This window comes from Pyrgilauda ruficollis, unplaced genomic scaffold (genome assembly GCF_017590135.1).
Source record: "Pyrgilauda ruficollis isolate IOZ18807 unplaced genomic scaffold, ASM1759013v1 scaffold24, whole genome shotgun sequence".
Lineage (NCBI taxonomy): Eukaryota > Metazoa > Chordata > Aves > Passeriformes > Passeridae > Pyrgilauda > Pyrgilauda ruficollis.
This window is the reverse complement of record NW_024523648.1, coordinates 11996177-12017156: the sequence shown is the minus strand read 5'-3', so window position 1 is coordinate 12017156 and position 20980 is coordinate 11996177. Positions and strand designations below refer to the sequence as shown.

The 20980-nt window shown below is 40.9% G+C and overlaps 1 protein-coding gene across 11 annotated transcripts in view; it reads right to left on the bottom strand.

The window, feature by feature from the left end:
- TULP4 (TUB like protein 4) overlaps window positions 1–20980 on the bottom strand; it is a 151213-nt gene that overhangs the window by 12184 nt on the left and 118049 nt on the right. For 10 of the 11 annotated variants that reach the window (XM_041469653.1, XM_041469655.1, XM_041469654.1 and 7 more), the window contains 8 exons: window positions 19764–19930; window positions 10615–10839; window positions 8210–8444; window positions 7573–7717; window positions 6556–6700; window positions 5222–5315; window positions 3748–3891; window positions 5–284 (listed from right to left, as the gene is read on the bottom strand). In XM_041469653.1, coding sequence (XP_041325587.1) covers window positions 5–284; window positions 3748–3891; window positions 5222–5315; window positions 6556–6700; window positions 7573–7717; window positions 8210–8444; window positions 10615–10839; window positions 19764–19930 — 1435 coding nt within the window. Of the gene's footprint in view, window positions 285–3747; window positions 3892–5221; window positions 5316–6555; window positions 6701–7572; window positions 7718–8209; window positions 8445–10614; window positions 10840–19763; window positions 19931–20980 lie in introns of all 11 variants that reach the window. The other variant, XM_041469652.1, reaches the window with a different exon arrangement.

The following is a 20980-nucleotide window of genomic DNA, read 5'->3' as shown; positions in this document are numbered from 1 at the left end:
CGGCGGCGGCGGGGGGCGGCCCAGCTCGCCCACGGCCAGCGCCCCCGCCCCGGGGCCGGGAAAGCGGCTCGGAGCCCCCGGGAAGGGCCCCGGCCCCTCGCCCCCCGCCTCGGCCGGCGGGTTTGCCAGCACGTCCAGCTGCACGTTCTGGTTGGCGAGCAGCGACTGGACCAGGCCGATGCTCTGCGTGGGCGACATGGCCTGCGCCGAGCTGTGGATGGGCGCGATGGGGATGTTGACGGTGCAGGGCGGGCTGCTGGCGGGCGCGCCGGGGGCGCCGGGCACTGCAAGGGACAACACAGAGCGTCACCGCCGCCCCGGCCTCCGCCCCCCGCCCCAGCACACCTCCCTGCCGCGGCCAGGCCTGGCCCGCGGGCCTCTGAGACTGTCTGCTACCTGCACGGACTCTGCTGCGCCCGGAGAGGCTGCTACCTGTTCCCAAACCCGCTGGATCAGACCTCAGTGCGAACTCATAAGCCAGCCCGTCTCCAGTGACTCCCATCGCACAAGAGCCACTTGTAGCAGCTGGTGATCAGCTTTAAAGCCACTTCTTGGGAGTGACACTTCAGAGGTCAAGTTGGGGCCATGCTTTCAGCCTACGCTACGATCCCCATGGACTGTCACGATATCACTCAGCATTCACTCATCATCAGGTTTTAACTGCTTCTGCTCAAATCAATAATAGTTTTGCTAAGTCGGGACTCACTAGTTTTCAGGGAGGAACTTTTGACAGTAAATACAACAAATCAACACACAAGTGAACAAAGCAAACAAGCAAATAAACAAAAGAAGTGGAGGCTAAGAAAGTTGAAGACCTGCACTGAAGACACTGTGTAATATCTAGTATAAGATTTCTAGAGTCACTGAGCCGGGGAGAACTGGAGAACACAAGACGATAGTTGGCAAAAGCTGAGCATAGTGGGTGACAAAGCAACCAACAATGCAAAAGGAAGGAAGCTGAAACGGAGGGAGGGGAATATGATGGAATGAAAGTTCTCAGATTTGTAAGGAGAAAATGTGAGGAAATAGATGGGAAGCCAAAAAGCTTCAAGAAATGGGTACTGTAGTCAGGGTGACTGCAGCATTAATGTTTGGACAGGCTGCAATCAGCAATGTATAAAGAAGCATATGTATATGAGGAAAAATTTCCCACATGTGGTGGCATTGAAAAAGGGAAAATGTGGCAAGGAATTCTCAGAATTTTGAGCAGAAGCATGAAGAGTGTTCAATTGTTTCCAGTTCCTTTTGCAAAAAGTGGTTGATTCCAATAGGAACTACCACTGAAAAGCTGGAGCAGGAAAATGAACACACTGGATCCAAGTAGAGGTGCCGTAGTCAAGAAGGAACAAAACAGAACAGAGAGGGAAAACAGTAAATACTATATTAGAACTTCCAAGAATATTGCAAGTTCTTTATTTTTTATTAAACTTCCTGTAAAAAACCCCACAGAAAACAGTAAGTGAGTTATATCAGTAGGTTTGTGGAAGGAAAAGAGACCAAGGATCTAGTGTCATATCCAATTTTTATCCAGTTTTATATCCATATTTAAGTGTGCCAAATTCTGTGGAGACCTCTGATTTGCAAGACCAGATCATGTAAGAGATCCATTAGCAGGACTCCTCCAAACACTGCCCAGTTCCTAATTAATTTCTAATTAAAATTCAAGTCATCTACCTATGCCCTATGATTACATTTTCGGTAACATCAGGCTTTACCAGCATCAGTCATGAATGTGGGAGGTGTACAGACAGCACTGTGGCTACACTGGCAAATACTCATGGCAGTTCAGTTCATTCCTCTAGAGGAAGACCAAGAGCCAAACTTGACTGACCCCAAGGCAGTTCTGTGGTTCTGTGCTTGGCTGGCAGGCCATGCTTTCACCCCGATGCCTGCAGGCTTAGCAATTTAGCTGCCAGAACCTGAGGTTTAATTGTTAGCTTGGCTTGAGCAGCCCCAAATGTTGCTGTCATTTTGCCTTATCCAACAAAATATCATTTGTTGTGGTGTTGCCTAATACTCCTGAGTGTTTAAATCCAATGTTTTCTTCATTTCTCCAAAGGTTTTTAATTGATAAGTTTGCATACTTTGTAAGTTAAATCAATTCACTGTGCATTTGTCTTGCCAAATCTTTACTGACTACATTAAAAAACACCTGTCCCAAGTGTACCTCACTATGAACATTGCACTGCCCAAGAGCAACTTTCTATCATGTTTTTTTTTAATCTATCAGGTAATCATTATTTACCCTGCAATACTTTTTCCTTTAGTAGATGGTACTTTCTTCCTTTATATGTAAGCTTTAGAACGGATATCCCCAAAAACATTTTTGAAGATTTAAGTAGCCACCATTTACTAAGCCAGAAATGCATTTTCAGAAAAAATTAGGCAAAAATGGACAAGAGGAAGGCTGTTGGAAGGACAGGGTAGTATAATCCTTTTATGGCCTTCCCAAAGAGCTGTGACAAGAGTCCCTAATAATTTTCTCTCTGTTTATGTACCTGCAATTATGAGCACCATTTAATTTCTTAGGGCAGATTCAACCCAATTTTCAGGAAGAGATGTGAAAACTTTGTATTAACTTTTTTCTTTTCTTTTTAGTTTTTATATTACTTTCTGACAGCATGGACCATGTTTCATAATAGCAAATGTTGTGTGCTTCCTATTAATAATATATATATGGTCACCAATGTCTCTATTATTTACTTCAGACACTACAGGAGGGTATCATGTAGGCAGAAATTAAGCAAGCCAAGTCCCCCAGGTTGTGAAAAAAATGGGCTTAATTTGAAACACACAAGTATTTCTTTAGAAGTCCAGAGGACTACTCTGATGCTTGGGTCAGACAAAAGCTCTGCTGCTGTCAGCAGCTGAAACCCTGGTCTGAAATAATGAGAACATTTCCATTTATTTCAGTAGATTTTAGCACTGTTCTTAATTGGTTTGCAGTGCTCACACTCCTTCCTCTTGAAAGGGACTGGCATGACAGCCACTTCCATAGTTCCAAAAACCTGTGATCAGGCAACAGGAATCCCTCAGTGATATGAAAATTCTGAAAATGTATTAATTTATCTTTTCTGTTGTTTGTTAATTTTATTGGCATGATGACTTTGATTGGAGGAGGTCTTGAGTACTTCCGGTCCTTTCACCTCCCACATCACATCTCCTGCACCCAAACCTTCCCTGCACTGCTTAAATCTTCTGCTACCTCAGTGAAGTGGAAAATTCTTCCTGATCCTGCTTTGTTTGTCAACTACTTTACTACTTTAGCCTTTTAGTAGTGATAAAAATCCAAATGAGCATTTATCACTTCTCAAAGGGTGGCTGAGTTTAATGGGAACCTGCTCTCCAACCCAAGCTCCTATCAGCCGTCTGTGCTTTGATGCCATCAGGTCTCAAGAACAGCCTGTTTGGGTTTCCAACACATTATACAATTCTGTCCTACCAAGATGCAGAATGCAAGGCTTCAGTCTGTGGAGAACTCCTAGCAAACTAAGATGAATTAGCAGACGACTAATTTCCCAATGAATTTGAAACTAAGGAGCTCTTTATGGATTATATTTTCCACACATCATAGAAAACATTGCCCATAACACATATTTAGCCTTATTCTAACTCAGTTCTACAGGACCCCATCAGACCAAAGGATTTTGATTTGTGTGTTTACCAGAGGGGACCATGACACAACCAACCTGACCTCCATCTAGCTTAACCCATAACATGGCAGCCCTCCATCCAGCTGCTCCTTACCTGGTAAATCATCTTCGTCTTCACTGAAAACATTTGGATTAAAGACAGGCATGTTAATGTAGTCCATTGAAATCTTCCGCACTTCTGGGAGATATATTGTCATTTGCCTGGGCTGCAGATGCAGCAAACTGGTTTTATATATTACTAGAAAAAGAACATAACAAGGAACAAAAAAGTCTGTTACACAAATAGCATGTAAAGCTAAGGAAGAAGCAATTCAAAGCAGACAGAAGGGCTATGAATATTGTTATTTACTGTACACGTGTGCATGGGCAAGCCATTATTTGTCAAATCACCATGTAACACTTTGCATAAATGGGATAAAAGAGATTGTTGCTTTCAGCTATTTCTCTTTAAATGGAAGCAGCATCTCTGTAATTAAATAATTAATTACTTCATCTTGTATTCACATCTATTTTTATGGAAAGAAAATACTTTTTTCCATTCTACTTTTGAAACTTTTCACCACAGGATGCTACCAATTTACAGGGGAAAACTGGAAAGCTCTCAGGAAGGAAATCTGCTGATGGTTACCACACAGAAAGAAATCCCACTGGGCTCAGGAAATCCCTGGGACCCAAACCATTGGAGACTGGGAGAACATTTGAAAGAAGCATCACTATGCATTATATCCTTCCCCATCTGCCACTGGCAGTGAGAGAATTAGAATGACCTGTGTTCATTACACTGTTGATAGCAGTTCATATGGCCACAAAAGCTATCCACCTAATTCTGCATCCAGGGCACCTTTATGTAATCCTGACCCAACTACATAATGCAACATGGGACACAATAAGTTTTCTAAAGAGCTCAATAAACTGCTAGACTTGTGTTATTATTTCAGTTCAGAGCTCAGTTCTGCAGGGTGGTACCCTGTTTTTCATCCACCCTTCTTCCTTCCCAACAGGACTGTTGGGCAGAACTGGCCCACCCAGAGAAAGGCTGATGATAGACAAGTGCTGCTTTTGATGATGGCTACCAGATTACTGATGCTCCAGCAGGAGAACCGTGTGGTGAGGCTCTGCACTGACTTGAGGAATCTTGAACATGAGGCTGTAATAACTTTTTCATATAATTTATAGCTAAATAACTATAAAAATCTGACTTTTAAGAATACTTCTATGGCAGTAACTTAAAACCTATTATTTCTACAGTCCTCTTGCAAAACCCTTTTTTATTTGTGTGGGTTTTGTGCCAATAAACTATAAAAAGAGAGGTCTGGGCTCACATGTTGATTTACTATTTTATTACGAGTAAGATTATTAGCATTTTATTGATACTTCATTATTGTAGTTATAGATTTTAATCTCCTTTAGTTACATTGAATTTAATAAAACCTAATTCCCACTGTACACAGAAAATAAGTGCTTTGTTAAGGAAGCCTTTTGATCACTTACAAAAAATCTCATGGCATAAGTTTCTTGTTTGTTAGAAAGAAATTAACATGCAAAAAATATCAACAGTTTGCTTTTACCTGCACCAAGGTTAGTTGGTAGGAAAGCAGCCAAACCCACAATTTTAAATTTGGTTCCCCAGATATTAGATGTGACCTGAGCAAGGTAGTTGTGCTGCAAAACAAAAACAAGATCATTTTTATCTGATAAAATCTGTATCAAGCTCTAACAAAAACCTGCAGAGCAATCAAGCTATTGCAAGCGATAATGCAATTTCAGTCTATCTTGTTTTTATTGTATTGAAACAGCCTAAAGTGCCTATGTAGCAACAGTTTTACCCAGCCATTAAGAAGACTCATTCTGATATCTTAACACCATCAGAAATGATGTATGCATCAGCCACAGGGTGACTAGAGCTACTGAAGATCTGAACAACACTTAGTGGAGAACTTCTGTTTAGTGGGAACAGGTCTGTTTTCTGGCACTTGCTGCTCCTGCCTAGCAGGACCACGGCTATTCTGTATTTCAGAGAGTGATACACCATGCCTATTGGTTCTGTGCTCATGAATCACTTTATAGAACAATAAACAAGACAGAAATTAATTACTCATAACAACAAATTCCCCAGGAGCTCCTAAAGCAACTTCCCAAACCACTGTTGCCATGGTACACACATTATGGGTCTGAAAGATCAACAAATTTTTCTCAAAGGCCAGGAGTTATGCTGCTAGTATCAGGAGCAGGATCTAAGCCTCAGGTCTGCTGATCTATTTGAAGGGCTTTTGGTCCTATCTTCATGGAACTGTTTAGAATTTTTCATAAAAAGGAAAAAACTAAACGAGAGCAGAAAAAACTAAACCAAACAAAAGAAAATTAAAATAGCACAGGCTTGTTATTAATGAAATATACAACCCAGACAGTTCTACAGCCTGCTAAGTTTCATTTCCCCAGAGGACATGAACACTACAAAGAGCACAAAGTGGTAATTCCTTTCCTTCCTTCCAATTAAGACTGTTTCATGTTAATTATGAAACAGATCATGTGGTCCTGTGAAGCAAACATTTCCTTCTCTCTGCAATCCCTAGCAAAGCAGAGAATTATGGTGGCATTAAGATGGGTCTGAGAAACTGATGAAGTGTTTTCACATACACGTTCAAAAAGCCAACAACATCACCTAAAATAAACCTCTCACATGGATTCACACTGACAAAAGTAACTGGTCCTGGTACTTACCAAACAACACCTGCTACTCCATTGCACTTTTGAACATTGGTACTGAACTGGAAGATGCAATTCTCTAGTTCTAGCTACTTATTGTAATTTAATGCAAACTGATCATTGGATCTCTATCACAACATGCTGCCTCATGAAAAAAATGCATTTGAATCGGGTATGCTAACAAAGTGCACAATACCTGAGTAATATCTTCTAAAGGAAACTCTCTTCGTGTCAGGCTTGGAGAACCAATAGAGGGTTTCCTTATTGGTAACCTTGGTGATCTTGAGATCTCCTGTGCAGCTCGCGACATCTTTGGAGATTTGCGAGCTTCTATATTGATTCTGCAGGTAAAGCAATACTTGGAATCAACAATGGGCAAGCTAAAAAGCACAAAACTCATGTCTTTGAATGGAAAGATGTAAGAAGAAGACAACTGGTAGGATGTCCTCGAAGTGACTAATAAAGACTGTACAGCCTACAGAATGGAGAATTACGGGTCAAATTTGAAGATACAGAGGACCTGACACACTTGCAGTAACTCATGCTAGATACTTTCTAATTAATCTAACAAAGCTTACAGCAGTTCTGCCAGATACAATTTATCTTCCACTAATCCCAAAAAGGTGCAGAGATGAATGATCTCAGCTATGCAGACTTTGAGCAAAGTCTCAAGAAATGAGAAAATGACACCTCAGCTGACAGATTTTTCACATTACTATATACAGCAAACCAAGGCTCCACAGATGTTGTCAGTGTTCCTACCCTAAGCCAAAAGTTATTTCTACCTCCCACTATACAAGGTGGGGTCAAGAATACCAGCTTAAGCACCTAAAGAACTCACTGGCAGAAATGTAATAAACAAAAGTAAAAACAGTCCGTTTGAAGGACAAAATATATTCCATGGTGGCAAGAGAGAAAAAAAAGGAAAGGTGGGAAAGTTTATAAAATCTTTCTTTGAGACTGCCTGGGGAGAAATTGTGCTCTATTGCTTCCCATTACATTTCGTCTCAGAAATCTTCCCCTAAGTCCAGCTCTATGCCAGTCTCTGAGATCACCCCAGAACTGCACCCTGTAGAGGACCCCAGTCTTACAGAAAATTCCTATGTGCCCAAAGGAGTTTACTTTTCATTTTACAAGGTGTCAAGAGAGGGAAGGAGAGACAGGGAGGAAGAGAGGCCACCTGGGGAAAAAGAACTATCCAAGACATTATTACCTGGGGAGTTTAGGTGATTTGCTAGCTCGACTGATTTTTGGAGATTTCTTTGCTGCCCAGTCATCACTGAGTTCGATATCGCTGGAGTCAGAGCAGTTGCAGCTGTCAATCACAGTGGAAATCAAGCTGTTTCCATAGATTTCATCTATCAAGACAGGCCCCAGAAAATTTAAGTGCTGCTTCAGAAAACTGGTATAAATTATAACTCTCAGTCATCAGAAGCATAAACCCGATCCACAGGCAGCAGGTGAAATAAAACTTTGCAGAGGAAAATTAAATGTTCTCCACTCTGCCTTCTTACTCCAAATTTCCAATGGTTTGAACTCAAGTGAACATCATTCAGAGGGATGAATAGCATTCAACTGACTTCAAAATTGAGACTAAAGAATATTTTCTGCTAATTAGCAATCTATATTCCATTACTCAGAATACAAGAAGTTCTCTTCTGTAAAACAGAAGGCAGCAGGGTATAATTTCAGAAACTTCTAGGTCATGCTAAAGATTTTTTTCACATCAGAAAAAAACATCAGATGCTACCATCCATGTTGCATATATATGTATTTTTTAAAGCTCTTGAGGATTTAACATCCAAAGTATTGCTAAATCATTTTTATACAGAGCAACAATAGAATTGTACCTGCTTTTCCGTCTGTTTTAGGATCCATGATGACAAACTCTGGCCGCAATTTGCTGATACGACGTCCTTTCAGGATGGGCACCAGCCCCCCAAGGTATTCCAGGTACAGCGTGTAACAGGGACCACCGACCTCTGGGTCATCTTCCGTCCGCTTCATGGTGCAGTGCAGCCGTTCATTACCAGCTGTTGGGTAGCTGACAAAATCTCTCATATTGTTTGGGTCTGGGATGGGAGGCTTCATTAAACAGAGGAAGGAAAGAGAAAGTTTTCCAATATTGGTTGGGCTCTTTTCTGTGGTGACTTAATCCCAACACAACTAACTGAAGTTGAACCCAACTCTAATTTGGCAGGTGAAGATTAATATAGGTTACTTCATCAGTTACGCAGGACCCACATGCAAGACAGAATGGCTGTGTGTTATTTAGTAAGATCAAAAGCAGTTGTACACAGAAAATGAAAACTAAAACTAGTTTTAAAAAAGGAAGGTTGAATCTGTGGTGAGTGCACTGAATGAGACAACAAACCTGCCTTCAAGTTCCAGCTCTTATCAGAAACTTCTTTTTGAACTTGAGTAATATGGTCAAGTCAAGTATCAGAGAATCTTGTCTCCTGCAGGCCCTCGAAGTGAACCTGGACACTCAGATCCCATTCCTGGTTAGTACTGGTACATGCTATGCCACTATTCTACAATGATGTCAACTCTGGAAAAAGCTTGTACTTTTTATATCACTTCCAAGCACATGTCCCACCCTAGCTGAGGGCCATTTGTGTGCCATGTAGAGAAATACAAACACAAAGCTTGGGTTACTTTGCCCTGCTTGCCAGCACACTGCATTAATGCACGAAAAACTCAATCCTAAAGCAGTAGGACTGCTTTTGTCTAGGACAATATAGCCTGTATGACACAAATACTATTAATGTGTGTAAGTCAACAGAATTTCTTTCAAAATGAAAGTATAAGGAAAAAAAAGGTAGGGAAAAAATAGGCTTCCTTGACCTGGCAAATGGGTATAGGCTGAGGAGTGGCCTAAAATGTGGTCTGCAAGCTGGAGGGGGAAGAGGAATGGAAGAGGGTGCCTTGCCTAGCACTGAAGGCATGGCTGACAACATAGGTTCAGTGGGGGACTGGGATGAGGCAGGGTGAAGTGTAAGTGCTGATGAGGCTCCAGAAAAACCCATGAAACAGGATAGGCACGTGGCTTCTGGAAACACTGCTCCCACCTCTCAGCTATGCAGCGCCACAACCGCTCTGCATCCTCACATCTCCTCTAGGAGGTGACACAAAGACTATTGGCAATGACGTGTCCCTGTACTGCCCTCTGATCCTCCCTAGGGCTCCCAGCCAATTGCTGCCTTCATCCAGCCCATCCCGTCCCCTTCCCTGTCTTCCCTAACTGCAAGGAAATTGTCACTGATGCTGTGGAGAGGGGTGACTCTGGAACAACATGGAAAGCATCCTGGGGAGAATCTTGGATGGAAAGAACTGGAGACTTCCAGCCTGATAAATGCTCTGCATCTTTGGAGATCCAGGAATTATGGTTACAGCAAGGCATTTATTGTTCTTTGACAAATGAAATTATTTACAGTTGCACAAACTGCCCTGATTAGCAGTACCCAAATGGAACCATGCTGAATTATTATTTTGTAGGCATAATTTGTTCTCATTTAAGCTGGGTCAGCCCCACTGATTTCAAATTAGTTGTTCTAGCTCTGCATTGTTTTAAAAAGGATCTCTGGCTGAAGAGACTGCTGTAACACATACACAAAAATCACAAAAATGTATGTTTGACTTTCAAGCATTTACCAGCTAATGCACTGGTTTATAGGCTGTGATAAACAGCTTGGAAATCCCAAGATATTACTGAGGGCATAACCATGAAACAAACAGGTTGTGCAGACGATTCTGCTGGTGGTACAGGAAAAGGTGTGATACCTGGTTCATTATTCCATAGCACTGTTGGAGCAGTAAGATTAGCAGAACTCAGTGTTAGTAGAAATGTTTGGGCAGCCCCAGGTCTTAAGCCTAACCTTCCTGGGAATATAAGCACTCATGTGACATGTAGAGGGGCTACAGTTTTACCCCTGTGAATCCCTCCTGTAACCCTGACAGAGCATTATCACCAGCATGAGCTTCTTCAGAAGTCTTTGTGAGTCACCAGCATATTTTACCCTTGTTATGTACTTGGAAAGGCCATCTCCATGGAATAATGCAGATCAGCATGCGTGAGTCTTCTTTTCAGATTTTTAATAGGCACCAAATGCATCAGTGGCGTCTTGAAGAGGATGCAAAAGCTTTTAAAATGATAAAATCTTATCATTTAGCCATTGCCACTTAGGAGCACCGTGGAGGGGGGAGATCTAGCAACACTTCCCTCTTCACAACGCACACATTTCCTTCTTTTTACCTTGATTGTTGGTATGAAGGCAGTGGTGAGGTACGAGCAGAGCCGAGGGGGTAGGGTCAGCTTGCTGATGTCCTTGTCGTCCCGCAGGCAGCTGGCGATGGTCTGCTGGCACAGCAGCTGCAGGCTGGAGACCCTGTGCTCCACTCTGACAACGTACAGCGCGGGCCCAGAAGCCATCAGCAGCCGGGAATCCCTGTGACCCCAACAGATGGAGATGATGGGACGCTGCATGAAGAGCAAAAGGATACAACTTCAAAAGATTTTGTGCAAAAGATCTTTTTCTTAAGATGGCTGCACAACAAGTGATGACACGAATTCAGACCGATCACATTACCTTAAGTCTCCCAGAAACTTAAAGTGCCCACCACTGCCCCTAGAAGAAGAATATGAACATCTCAAATCATCAAAAACAGCAGCTGATGTTTATTCAGTGCTTTTTACTCTGGATGTTTAAACTCTTCACACAAGGAATCAGCTACCAAATTCAGTACCTAGATAGGATAAGTGACTTTAAAGACACTTTAAAGGTGTTGAGAAATAGGATCTTTTGATGCCCTATCCAAATGATTTATTCAGTTATCTAATCAGTCTTCATCCACTGGTAACAGCTCATATTTTACAACTGAAATGTTAAATTATATGCCCGGAGACACTTAAAAAACAAGTGGAGAAAACCCAACCAGCTTTCTTGTTTTGTGCCAAATCTTCTGCTGCAGTGTCTCCTTTGAACTATTCCCAGAGGAACTGAACTGTGAAAGAGCACTAGGAATGCAACAGAGAATGGCCTTTTGTCTTCTTCTTGTCTACACTCAGAAATGTCCAAATCACAACAGTAAAACCAAAAAGATTCAGGGCCAACTGACATGAAATGTCACAATGTGGAACAGAATAAAGATGAACAAACACAGCTGCTTAGAACATTTATTTCATGCTTGCAAGGAGCTCCCTAAACTTTCCTTTAAAATTCCCTATTTTCTTGTAAAGTACTACTCTGTTGTGACCTCCTCCAGCCTTATCATCATTACTTTTGCCCTTAAGTATTATTTGCATCCACCTGTCATCTCTTGCTTTCTGTGTTACAAAGCACCTGTATTTGCTTATATACACACACCCTGTGGTATTTCAATCCCATCTGCTATCTCTGTGCAAATAAACAACACAGAGTAATGATGAAGCTCTGACTCCATGAAAAATGCTATACACCAGGTTGTCATCAGTGAACTACGGAAGAGTTACTCCTTTCTGTGAAGGTCTTCCTTGTTTTCACCATCTGTAACATTCTCAAGTTTAAGCAAACATATTTTTCATCTAAATAATGAACTGTATTTATTGAAAAGTCAGGGTATCTTTGGAATATCTTCTCACAAGACACATCAAACAAGAAGACAGGGTCAAGACACCACCAGTAAGAGCTTTTATTCACTCCTCTATTAGCAGTATGGTACCCAGATAGCAGGGTTAGATCTGCCCAGAGCTTACTCACCTGGTCTGAGGAAAAAGCCTCCCTTCCACTTACAAATTTAAGATGATTAAAGGCAAGAAACTGGGAAAAGATGGTTTTATGTGACAGATATGAAGCGAAATGCAGCTGGCACAGCACTATACCAATGCTTATCATCAAGATAAAGCACTGGATGAAAAACTTTTCCACATAAGAGATCTTCCCTACTATGTCACCTTATCATAGATTTAAATTTCAAGGAAAATACTGGTTTTAAAGTAGGAGGAATGAAGGAACTTCTTTTTAATTACATCTAGGCAATACCACACACACACCTCCACAAAGGCACAAATCTTCAGGCTGACTGATATGCAAATAGAAAGAAGCAACATGTGAACCTTGTGATTTTCACAGTAATTGCTGAATGCATTTTGTAGTGGAGAACTTCCAAAGAACTGAGAAATCCTTTGTGTACCATCAGTAATTCTACATGGCTTGCCATAGCCATAATCTGTGGGATACAGCCTTGCATTTGAGGAGAGGTCACATGAAGTATCCCCTGCTGATTGGTATTCCATGATTTGTGAGTGTGGCTCAGCACTTACACTGCCTGGCAGCAATGAGACAGCTCAAGCTGCTTACCAAATAAATGCAGTTGAAAAGGCACTGGCACAAGGTAGGTGCCTGTCACATCTACTGCATGACAGCCTGAGAACAGCACAGTAGAAATGACCCTGATTCTCCCCAAGGGCTGAATCCCAGCATGGACAGCACTATCTACCTGATCATTACTGTGGGATCCAAACTGCATTCTGCTGTTCACCTTGCATCAGCTACAGCTTACCTATAAACACAGTGAGGGGACAAACAAGTATGTGCCTTGGCACAAAAATGTTTATTTATTGGACAGACTTTAATGGCAGAAGAGAAGTTGAATATCCCACCTATCATAATCCAGTACAGCATACCCAGACCTGATGTCTCATATTGCAGCTATTATAACCCAATATATCACACCCAGGTAGGACATTCTTCATCCAAATAGAGTCAAATAAAAGCACCTCTTTCCTCAGGTTACTGCTCCACGCAGAGAGCATCAGAGGTGCAGAAAGCACCAGGAACCTTTGCAATCTAAAACAGTCTCAAGGGAAAGGTTTTTCAGAAGCTCTGAAACACAGGGTAGGACCTCTGGCAACATAGCATTGTGGAGCTCCGAGGAGTAGAAAGTCAGAAGGTGAAAACTTCACCACTGTTTCCTAACAGGCAACCATAATTCAGTCACCTCCTAAACTTCTCAATGTATGATGCTCCTATAATCTGTTTATGAATGTACATGCAAACAATATGTGAGTGGGTGGGTGATTAAACAAACACACACACAATACCTACAAGTGCTGTACTGTTTGTAAATCATAACATTTCTACTCTTCAATTTGTACAATTAGTCTCCCCACATACCTCATTATGTTTATATTTTCAACCTCAACAAAGAGCACTTGTGCCACACCACCAGACATACCTTGCCTTCCTTTCTCTGAAATGGTCAGACCCTTGGTGCTCCTCCAGCCCAGTCTTTAGCAACATTTAATTTACAGTGAAGGGCTAAGACTTCAGATGAGCTTCAAGGAAAATTAGCCTGTCTTTACAGGCTTGGAGAAATAAAAGATCATCCAAATGCCAGATCTGACCTGACCTTTAAAGTACTGCTCCAATAATATTTTTCAATAACTATGCTTCCCAGTCTTTCCCTTGCTGGACAAGAGATATGAATCAATTACTGCAGCAAGTCAGTTATGAGCTGGCCACAGCTTTCTTTTCAAACTCTACTGAGAAAAAGCAATTGACCTCCAACATCCAACATAAAAGTATTGCTCCCCATAAAGCATCCATTTATTTGCACCGTTTTAGCGAAACAAGGTAGGACAAAAGTTGTATCCAAATTTTTGTTGCATCCAAAAGTTGTTGTACCCACATGTTAAAAAACGAACAAGCAGAACCTAGGGCAGAAGAATTTTATTTTCCATGTTTGCAGAGTTGGGGTTTTTTTCTGCTAGGAACGAAGAAATGCAGCTACAAATACAAAATGAGAATTTCTACTCTCACTTTGCATATAAAAATATCATCAGGTTTTGAAAAATCTCAGCATAAACTGTAAATACCTGAATGAATTCCAGGGTTTAAATACTAACATGTAGTTCTATGGCAATTATATATTAGAAATTATTGGCTAAAGCACAAGAAAAAAATGCTTTATCAGGAGAAATACTGACTGAAAACACATCTCAACAAGTGACTAACAAGGAGCTCTTTTGCCATTTCTTTCCAAGTGAGCTTGAAAGTGAGCTAAAGCTACTCAAATCTGTACTCCCAGCTGGGATGTTGATTCCCCTTAGAAAAGCATGCAGGAATGGATATTCCCACTCAAAGCCCTGTGGTTGCTTCTTATAAGTCACTCTACTGTCTCTATTACAGGAGAGAACATAATATATATACATTCCATCACTTGTATGCAGTTCAGTCAATGAAAACACTGTTCTAGCTGATTCTTGCTGCCTGCCTTGAGCTCAGAAATCCTGAGCCATGGGGTCTGCCTGCTGCTTGAACTAATCCCTTGTTTGTTGGCACTGGGACTCCCACTGGTAATGAAATAAAAATAGTATTCCAGGGCAGAAAGCCCAGGAACTAGCAGGACTTTTCTCAGGAGGAAGAACACAACTGCAAAATAGTATCCAGTGAATGGCATGCGTAAGTAGGTTGCCTGCTTGCTCTCACTGCAGACTGCTGATGTGGAAATGCACACTCTTCCCTCCCAGAGTCAAGCTGAAAGGTGCAATGGCTGCAGTGCCCACCTGGCTCCTGTGAGCTGTGTGTGCACACCTCTGTGCTGCCACAGTGTTCATGGATGGTGTGGGAAAGCAGCCTAACACTCCTTCATTCTTCTTCTCCTCGTATTTACAGTGGGAAAAATATTAACTGCTAAGAGCTGATGGTGACAAATGATGAGGAATCTGCCACTGCTGTGGTCTAATATGATTTTGATGTCATAAACTCTTATTTGATTGGCAGCTGTTTCTTACACCCTCTCTATTTCTACGGTATTTTTTTAAGAAGTCAATTCAACAAGATTCCACTTTAACAGAAAGAGTTGCTTAGAAAAGTGTCTTCAATTTCCAGTGCTGATCAAAATCCATTCCTGCAGCAGAAATGATCCTGTGGCCTATATAAAGAACACCAAGGTCCTTATTGATATACTAAAGCGTGTTTCATCAGTTAGTTCTAAACTGTTGCTTTTTTTTCCTGTAAGAAAATAAGCTTCTTGAAGCTTTGTTGTCATCCATAACAACATCCATAACCCATAACAACTAAATAAAATTGATTTTAGGCAATATAAATGAAAGGCAACATTAATTCAGATGCAACAAACCTGAGCACTCTGTGTGAAATAAATGAAGAAAAGTAAGCAAGGTCTGCTCAGCTGAGTAACATAAAAAGCAGCCTCTTCTTTCAGAACCTTTTGATCTGAATTAAACCTAAAATTGCACCTTCCTTCTCTAGCCTTTACAGAACTACCAGGTTTCTGCAGTATCATATAATCTTAAATCTGTTCATTTAGATGCTGGGACATTTCCAGCAGAGAAGCAGTCTGTGAAATGCTGACAGCAGCAGGTCTATAGCAAGCTGGTTGTCTTCTCAAAGACTTCTGGAAACTTCTACCATAAAGATTTATCTTTGGTACACCACTTTGAATTCGGTTTAAAAATATTACACAGATAAACATGTTTTTTTACATTTAATCTTGCTGTCTATACCACATGTGAAGCTTAGTTCCCTCTCCTCCTCCTTTGCTGCACTCAAGATGTAATCTGTACTCACACCAGCTACACAGTGATATAAAACCTTAAAGTCATGTACATTTACTGTAGAATTAAAGGTGTATGGAGGAGATCTGCATTGTAGCTTCCAAATCTGTGCTCTTGTTCCCCTGGTCCCCTCTGGGGCACATTAAAAAATCATAAAACCTGAAGAAGGGACCAAATATAAGCCAGAAGACTGAACCATTACAAAGAAAAAAAATCACAAGTTTGTTAAAGTTGGCAGTTAGATAATGTTGAAGAGATCCTGTAGGAGACTCCTGTTCAAAGTTCAGGATATAAGAAGATATGAAGCATCTGTTTCCAATCAGAAGTGACAGCAGGTAAAGTTAGTTGATATAATAAAGACCTGTCTGCACATTAGATGAGATCTTCTAAAAGTGACAGAACTGGGTTGCAGCATTTGGTAAACAATTTTAGTACGACTATAAAACGGTCTTAAATGAGTTGATTATTCTCATCCCTGCTTGATGCCAGGGAAAAGTAGTGAGGACTTACCAAACAATGTAAGAAATTAACATTCTTACAATAAAAACATTATGACCAGCAGGGCAGCGTGCTGTTGCAATCTCATTTTTAAATGTTTGAAAAAGCAGGCCCATGGAAAACCTGGGCATATTTTTAGTACCCCACATTGGTGTTTGTAGTGTATACAAGGACAGGCATAGTAAGAGGTAAATTTTACAGAAATTGGTGTATGTTTTTGAATAGTCATCAGCTGACCACCAGCCCTTAAAAGATGCTCTCTGCATAGAATTCAGTTCAGTATTTGACCAGCCCTTACTGATGCTTTTTCAGCTCTTTCCACTCTATTCTGCAAACACATCCTTGCCAGGATGCCAGGCTGAAGCCCCAGAGCCAGGAACAGGAGCGACTGCTACACTATGCCAACTCTACCATTCTGTTTATGAATGTTGTTTTTCAAGCAAAGCTACTGCTTTTCTTTCAGTACTTCTAAACAAGTGTGATTTCCCTATCTAGAGCTTTATAGCCAGCAAACTAGGTTTATGAACTATAAATTCCTACACTGAAGGTAAAAGCTTAAGAGAGTTAATCAAACACGACAGAGGATGCCAAAACCACACTAAAGCTGGAGCAGAAGGCAGCATACAGAACATCTTGCAGAGTTCCATGACAACAGTCATCACTGAGATGAGTTACCTGCAGTTCCCAAATCTATTCTACCACTGGGGTTTGCAGTGACTTTATGTTCAGTAACATTCTAGCCAAGTTGCATATAAATCCTGTCAGTCTTAGACTGAGTTTTGTTAAAAACAATACAATCTGTTTCCTGACTATCCTACTGAAGATAGGACAGACAAACAGCAGAAACAAAAACAGTTCAGTATATTTTACTGGTAAAATTTTCAGACATTTGCTATGTCAAAGAATTGGGACAGAGGACCACATGGAAAATCAGTTTTGTACCTGTAATCCATTATTTTTTTAATGTTTTGTTTTATTTTTTCTGGCTTTTGTATTCAGAACAACATTCATTTATAATCAATGTGCTTTTCAGTCACACATTTGCTTCTTCATAAGAAAGTCTTAGCAGAAGAGTTCAAGATGAGCAAATTCTTTTATTTTCTTGTTCTTTTTTTTTTTTTTTAGTTCAGTAACCAGTGATGAATCTTATAAAATCCCATTACAAGGCTGACTGCCATGGTACAGAAAAATTAATTAACTTATTCTGATGAGTTTGTCATGACACAAATTACTAGGACCACTGACTCACTCTCATTTTTGCACATACATCTTTGGAGCACAGGCACAGCATCACAGAAGTTACCAGCAATTTTTTTGCAACATTGGTTTTTATCTGGTTTTGTCAGTCAACCAAATACTTAACAATGTTCTAGCATACCTGTCATTTAGCTGGTAATACTGCTAGACCAGCATTCAAATACATAGGAGAATAAAGTCCACGTGAGCAGACATAGGTGTTCTTCTGAAAGATCACTCACTTCCTCCTGCAGCTGAGTAAATACGAATTTAGATGCACCTAATAAAGAGACTAAACACTGACTAATAAGAGAAGAGGGGTGGCTCTAATTTTAGGTAGGTTTATGCGCACAGCTTTTTCATAAACATAAATATATCAGTTTGAATGTTATTTTTATCCTAATTTCCAAAGGAAATGAGACTCCTTGATTATCTTGTTAATTGGTGGTTGCCTCTCCCTGACTGTCCTCATCCTTCAATTAACAACCTGGCTTACAACTTCTGAAGTTGGCTTTTAGTCTGCAGTTGACAATGAGGGAAGAAATCTCCCTTACATTAAAATATTGCTATTCCCAACAAAAATAGCAGCTGGAAAGAGCAGAAAGGCTTATATTACTACTTCCACTGTTAGAAATACTGCAGTACAAACTTGGCATGCACCTGTTCTGTCTGACCTCTCAGCTGCCCTGTAAGCACTCAGAGAATGGCGGAATAATTAGCCCCCACATCAGGCACAATTTGTGCTTTCTCCCAGCTGGTTGGGTGGAGGAAAAAGGAAAGAGCTGAATGCATGAAAAGAAGTTGAAGCTATACATGGAGAACTAGAGGAGATGAAAGTATTTAAATGAAGAAGAAATTGAGATTAGCAGGAAGAAAGCACTGAGGGAAAAAGCCTGCACACACAGAGGTCACAACCTGACCTGACGGGCTCTGATGCTCAAACCACAGAGTGATTTCACAGCCTGGCACCAGAGGGTTCAACAGCTGATGTGCACATACTGAGTTCTGGTACTGAAGTAACAGAACAAGGTTTGCTTTTCACCTGGGCTGGGAAAAAAGCAACACTGATATAAATATGTTTTCTTCAGAACTGATCCAGAGAGGAAAGGGCTGTGCTACTTTGCTGCAAGGGCTACGTTTAAGGCAATATAGCTGTGCTTATGGGTAAGTCCTTTAGGTACCTAAATCAGCATTAGATATCACTGTACATACTTAGGTTGGCTTTAGAGACCATTATGTTACACTCTACACAACTAAAGAATTCTATCTAAGTTAGAGTGCTAAGGTTAATAAGCACAGGTTAATGCTAAATATAAGCAAATACAGAGGCTGAGCAGATGGTTTACTATGTCACCCTTTTGCATCCATTCCAGATCAGGATACTGGAAAAAAAATGATAATACATGGTATCATCATTAAATACAATTAATATATCTACAGCATTTTCCTTCACTTTTAGATTTCACAGCTATTACAAAGTTTCATTACTAGAAGCAGAAATCAAAATGGAGTCATCCCTGTTCTGCAGAAAATGACACAGAATTACATTCAGCTGGGCTCTGAAGTACCAGCAAAGACCTTTGAAGCATGTTGTGATCCTGAGCAGCTCACAGACCATGTGCTGGCATTTACTTGGCAAGTTACATGACTGAGGTTACTGCATCACACCAAATGACTGTACATTAGAAAATTACAGTAACAGAATAAACCTGCAGTTATGATACTGGAATTGGAATATTTTTGTCCAGCTCTTGGCTCTGCTACAACATCAAGCAAGTTATTCAGTTTTTTCTTCTCCTCAGTCACTTAGCCATAAAACAATGGAATTTTCTTTTTCTGTCTGTTCATGGCCGTTCAGTGAGTTTGGGAAACAGACTTGCTCCTTTTGCACTTCCACAGTACCTAGCACAGTGGACTTTAGAACCAAGCGCAGTCTTCCATGTCTCCCCTAATGCAAACAACCATTGTTTATAGCTCATTTTTATCTATATTGTGTTTTAGGATGGATTTGGGGCATTTTGCAACCTTTTCCACATTACAGGTCTACAGCAATGAGCTAATGTGGGAAAAACACATGCAAAAAAAACTAAACAGACTTTAAAAATGCCTCCTACCTGCACAGGTGTCTCCAGAGTGTAGATGTGTTCCCCACGCACGTTGTAGAACTTGACAAGCGCGCTTTTCAGCAGGGAACCATTGCTGAGGTCAACCAGCTGGCTCTGCTTCTCCATGCCTGCTACTGCAAGCAGGTCTCCTTGTGTGCACCACTGAACCACCACATCTGAAATCACAAAGATGGTTTGCAGTAAACACTGGCTAGAAACAACAGGAACAGCATTTTCAGATGCCGCAAAGTGACTTGAACAGATAAAACATGTTCTCAAAAGTTACTTAAGTACTAAGAAACCTATATCCTTTCATTGCAATATAGAAAATATGCAACAGATGCACTTTTAAGAATGACTCTTTGTTCTGTAAATTGAAAAAAAATGTGTAAAAAAGATTCTTTTCACTCTGTGGTGAGTCTAGAATGTAATCAGTAGTTGCTCCTAAACACCTAAGGACAAGAATTTACTAGAGATGTTGAAACTGATGTGGAAGATCCTACATAAAGCTTTGGGGTAAAGAAGTGGAATCAAGTTAATATGCAGATAAATAATCTTACTAAGAGAGTAACAGAGTGTTTGTCTGGAAAGGCCTATAATGCAAAAAAGCAGAATATCTGGCAATACCTCATGTTCTCATGGCTGTCAATGTAACTTTCAGCATAACTCAAACTAGAGTTACAACAGTATAACATGAAACTAAAAGCACTCGGACTTTTGTCCATAAATACATATGGCCTGCATATCATATGCTTTCTTTTGCCACCATCATGCCACAAAAATCATGAGAGCTCTGGAGAATCTCTCTTACAAGGAGAGACTGAGGGAGCTGGGCTTGTTTGGTCTAGGGCAGCCTGAAAGTGGATCTCATTATTGTCTCAAAGGTTTGTGCAGAGAGGACGATGCCAGACTCTTTTCAGTGGTGCCCAGTGACAGGACAAGGAGCAATGGCCATAAACTAAATCACAAGAAATTCCACCTCAACATGAGAAAGAATTTCTTTACACTGAGGGCAGCAGAGCACTGGAAGAGACTGCCCAGGGAGGCTGAGGAGTCTCCCTCTCTGGAGACAATCAAAACCCACCAAGACAAGTCCCTGTGTAACCAGTTCTGGAGGACCCTACCTTGGCAAGGGGGTTGGACTGGCTGATCCCCTAATGATTCTGTGATTCTGACTTGTGAAAATCTACTCAGCTGCTTAGCAGGGCTTTGCTGGAATCACACAG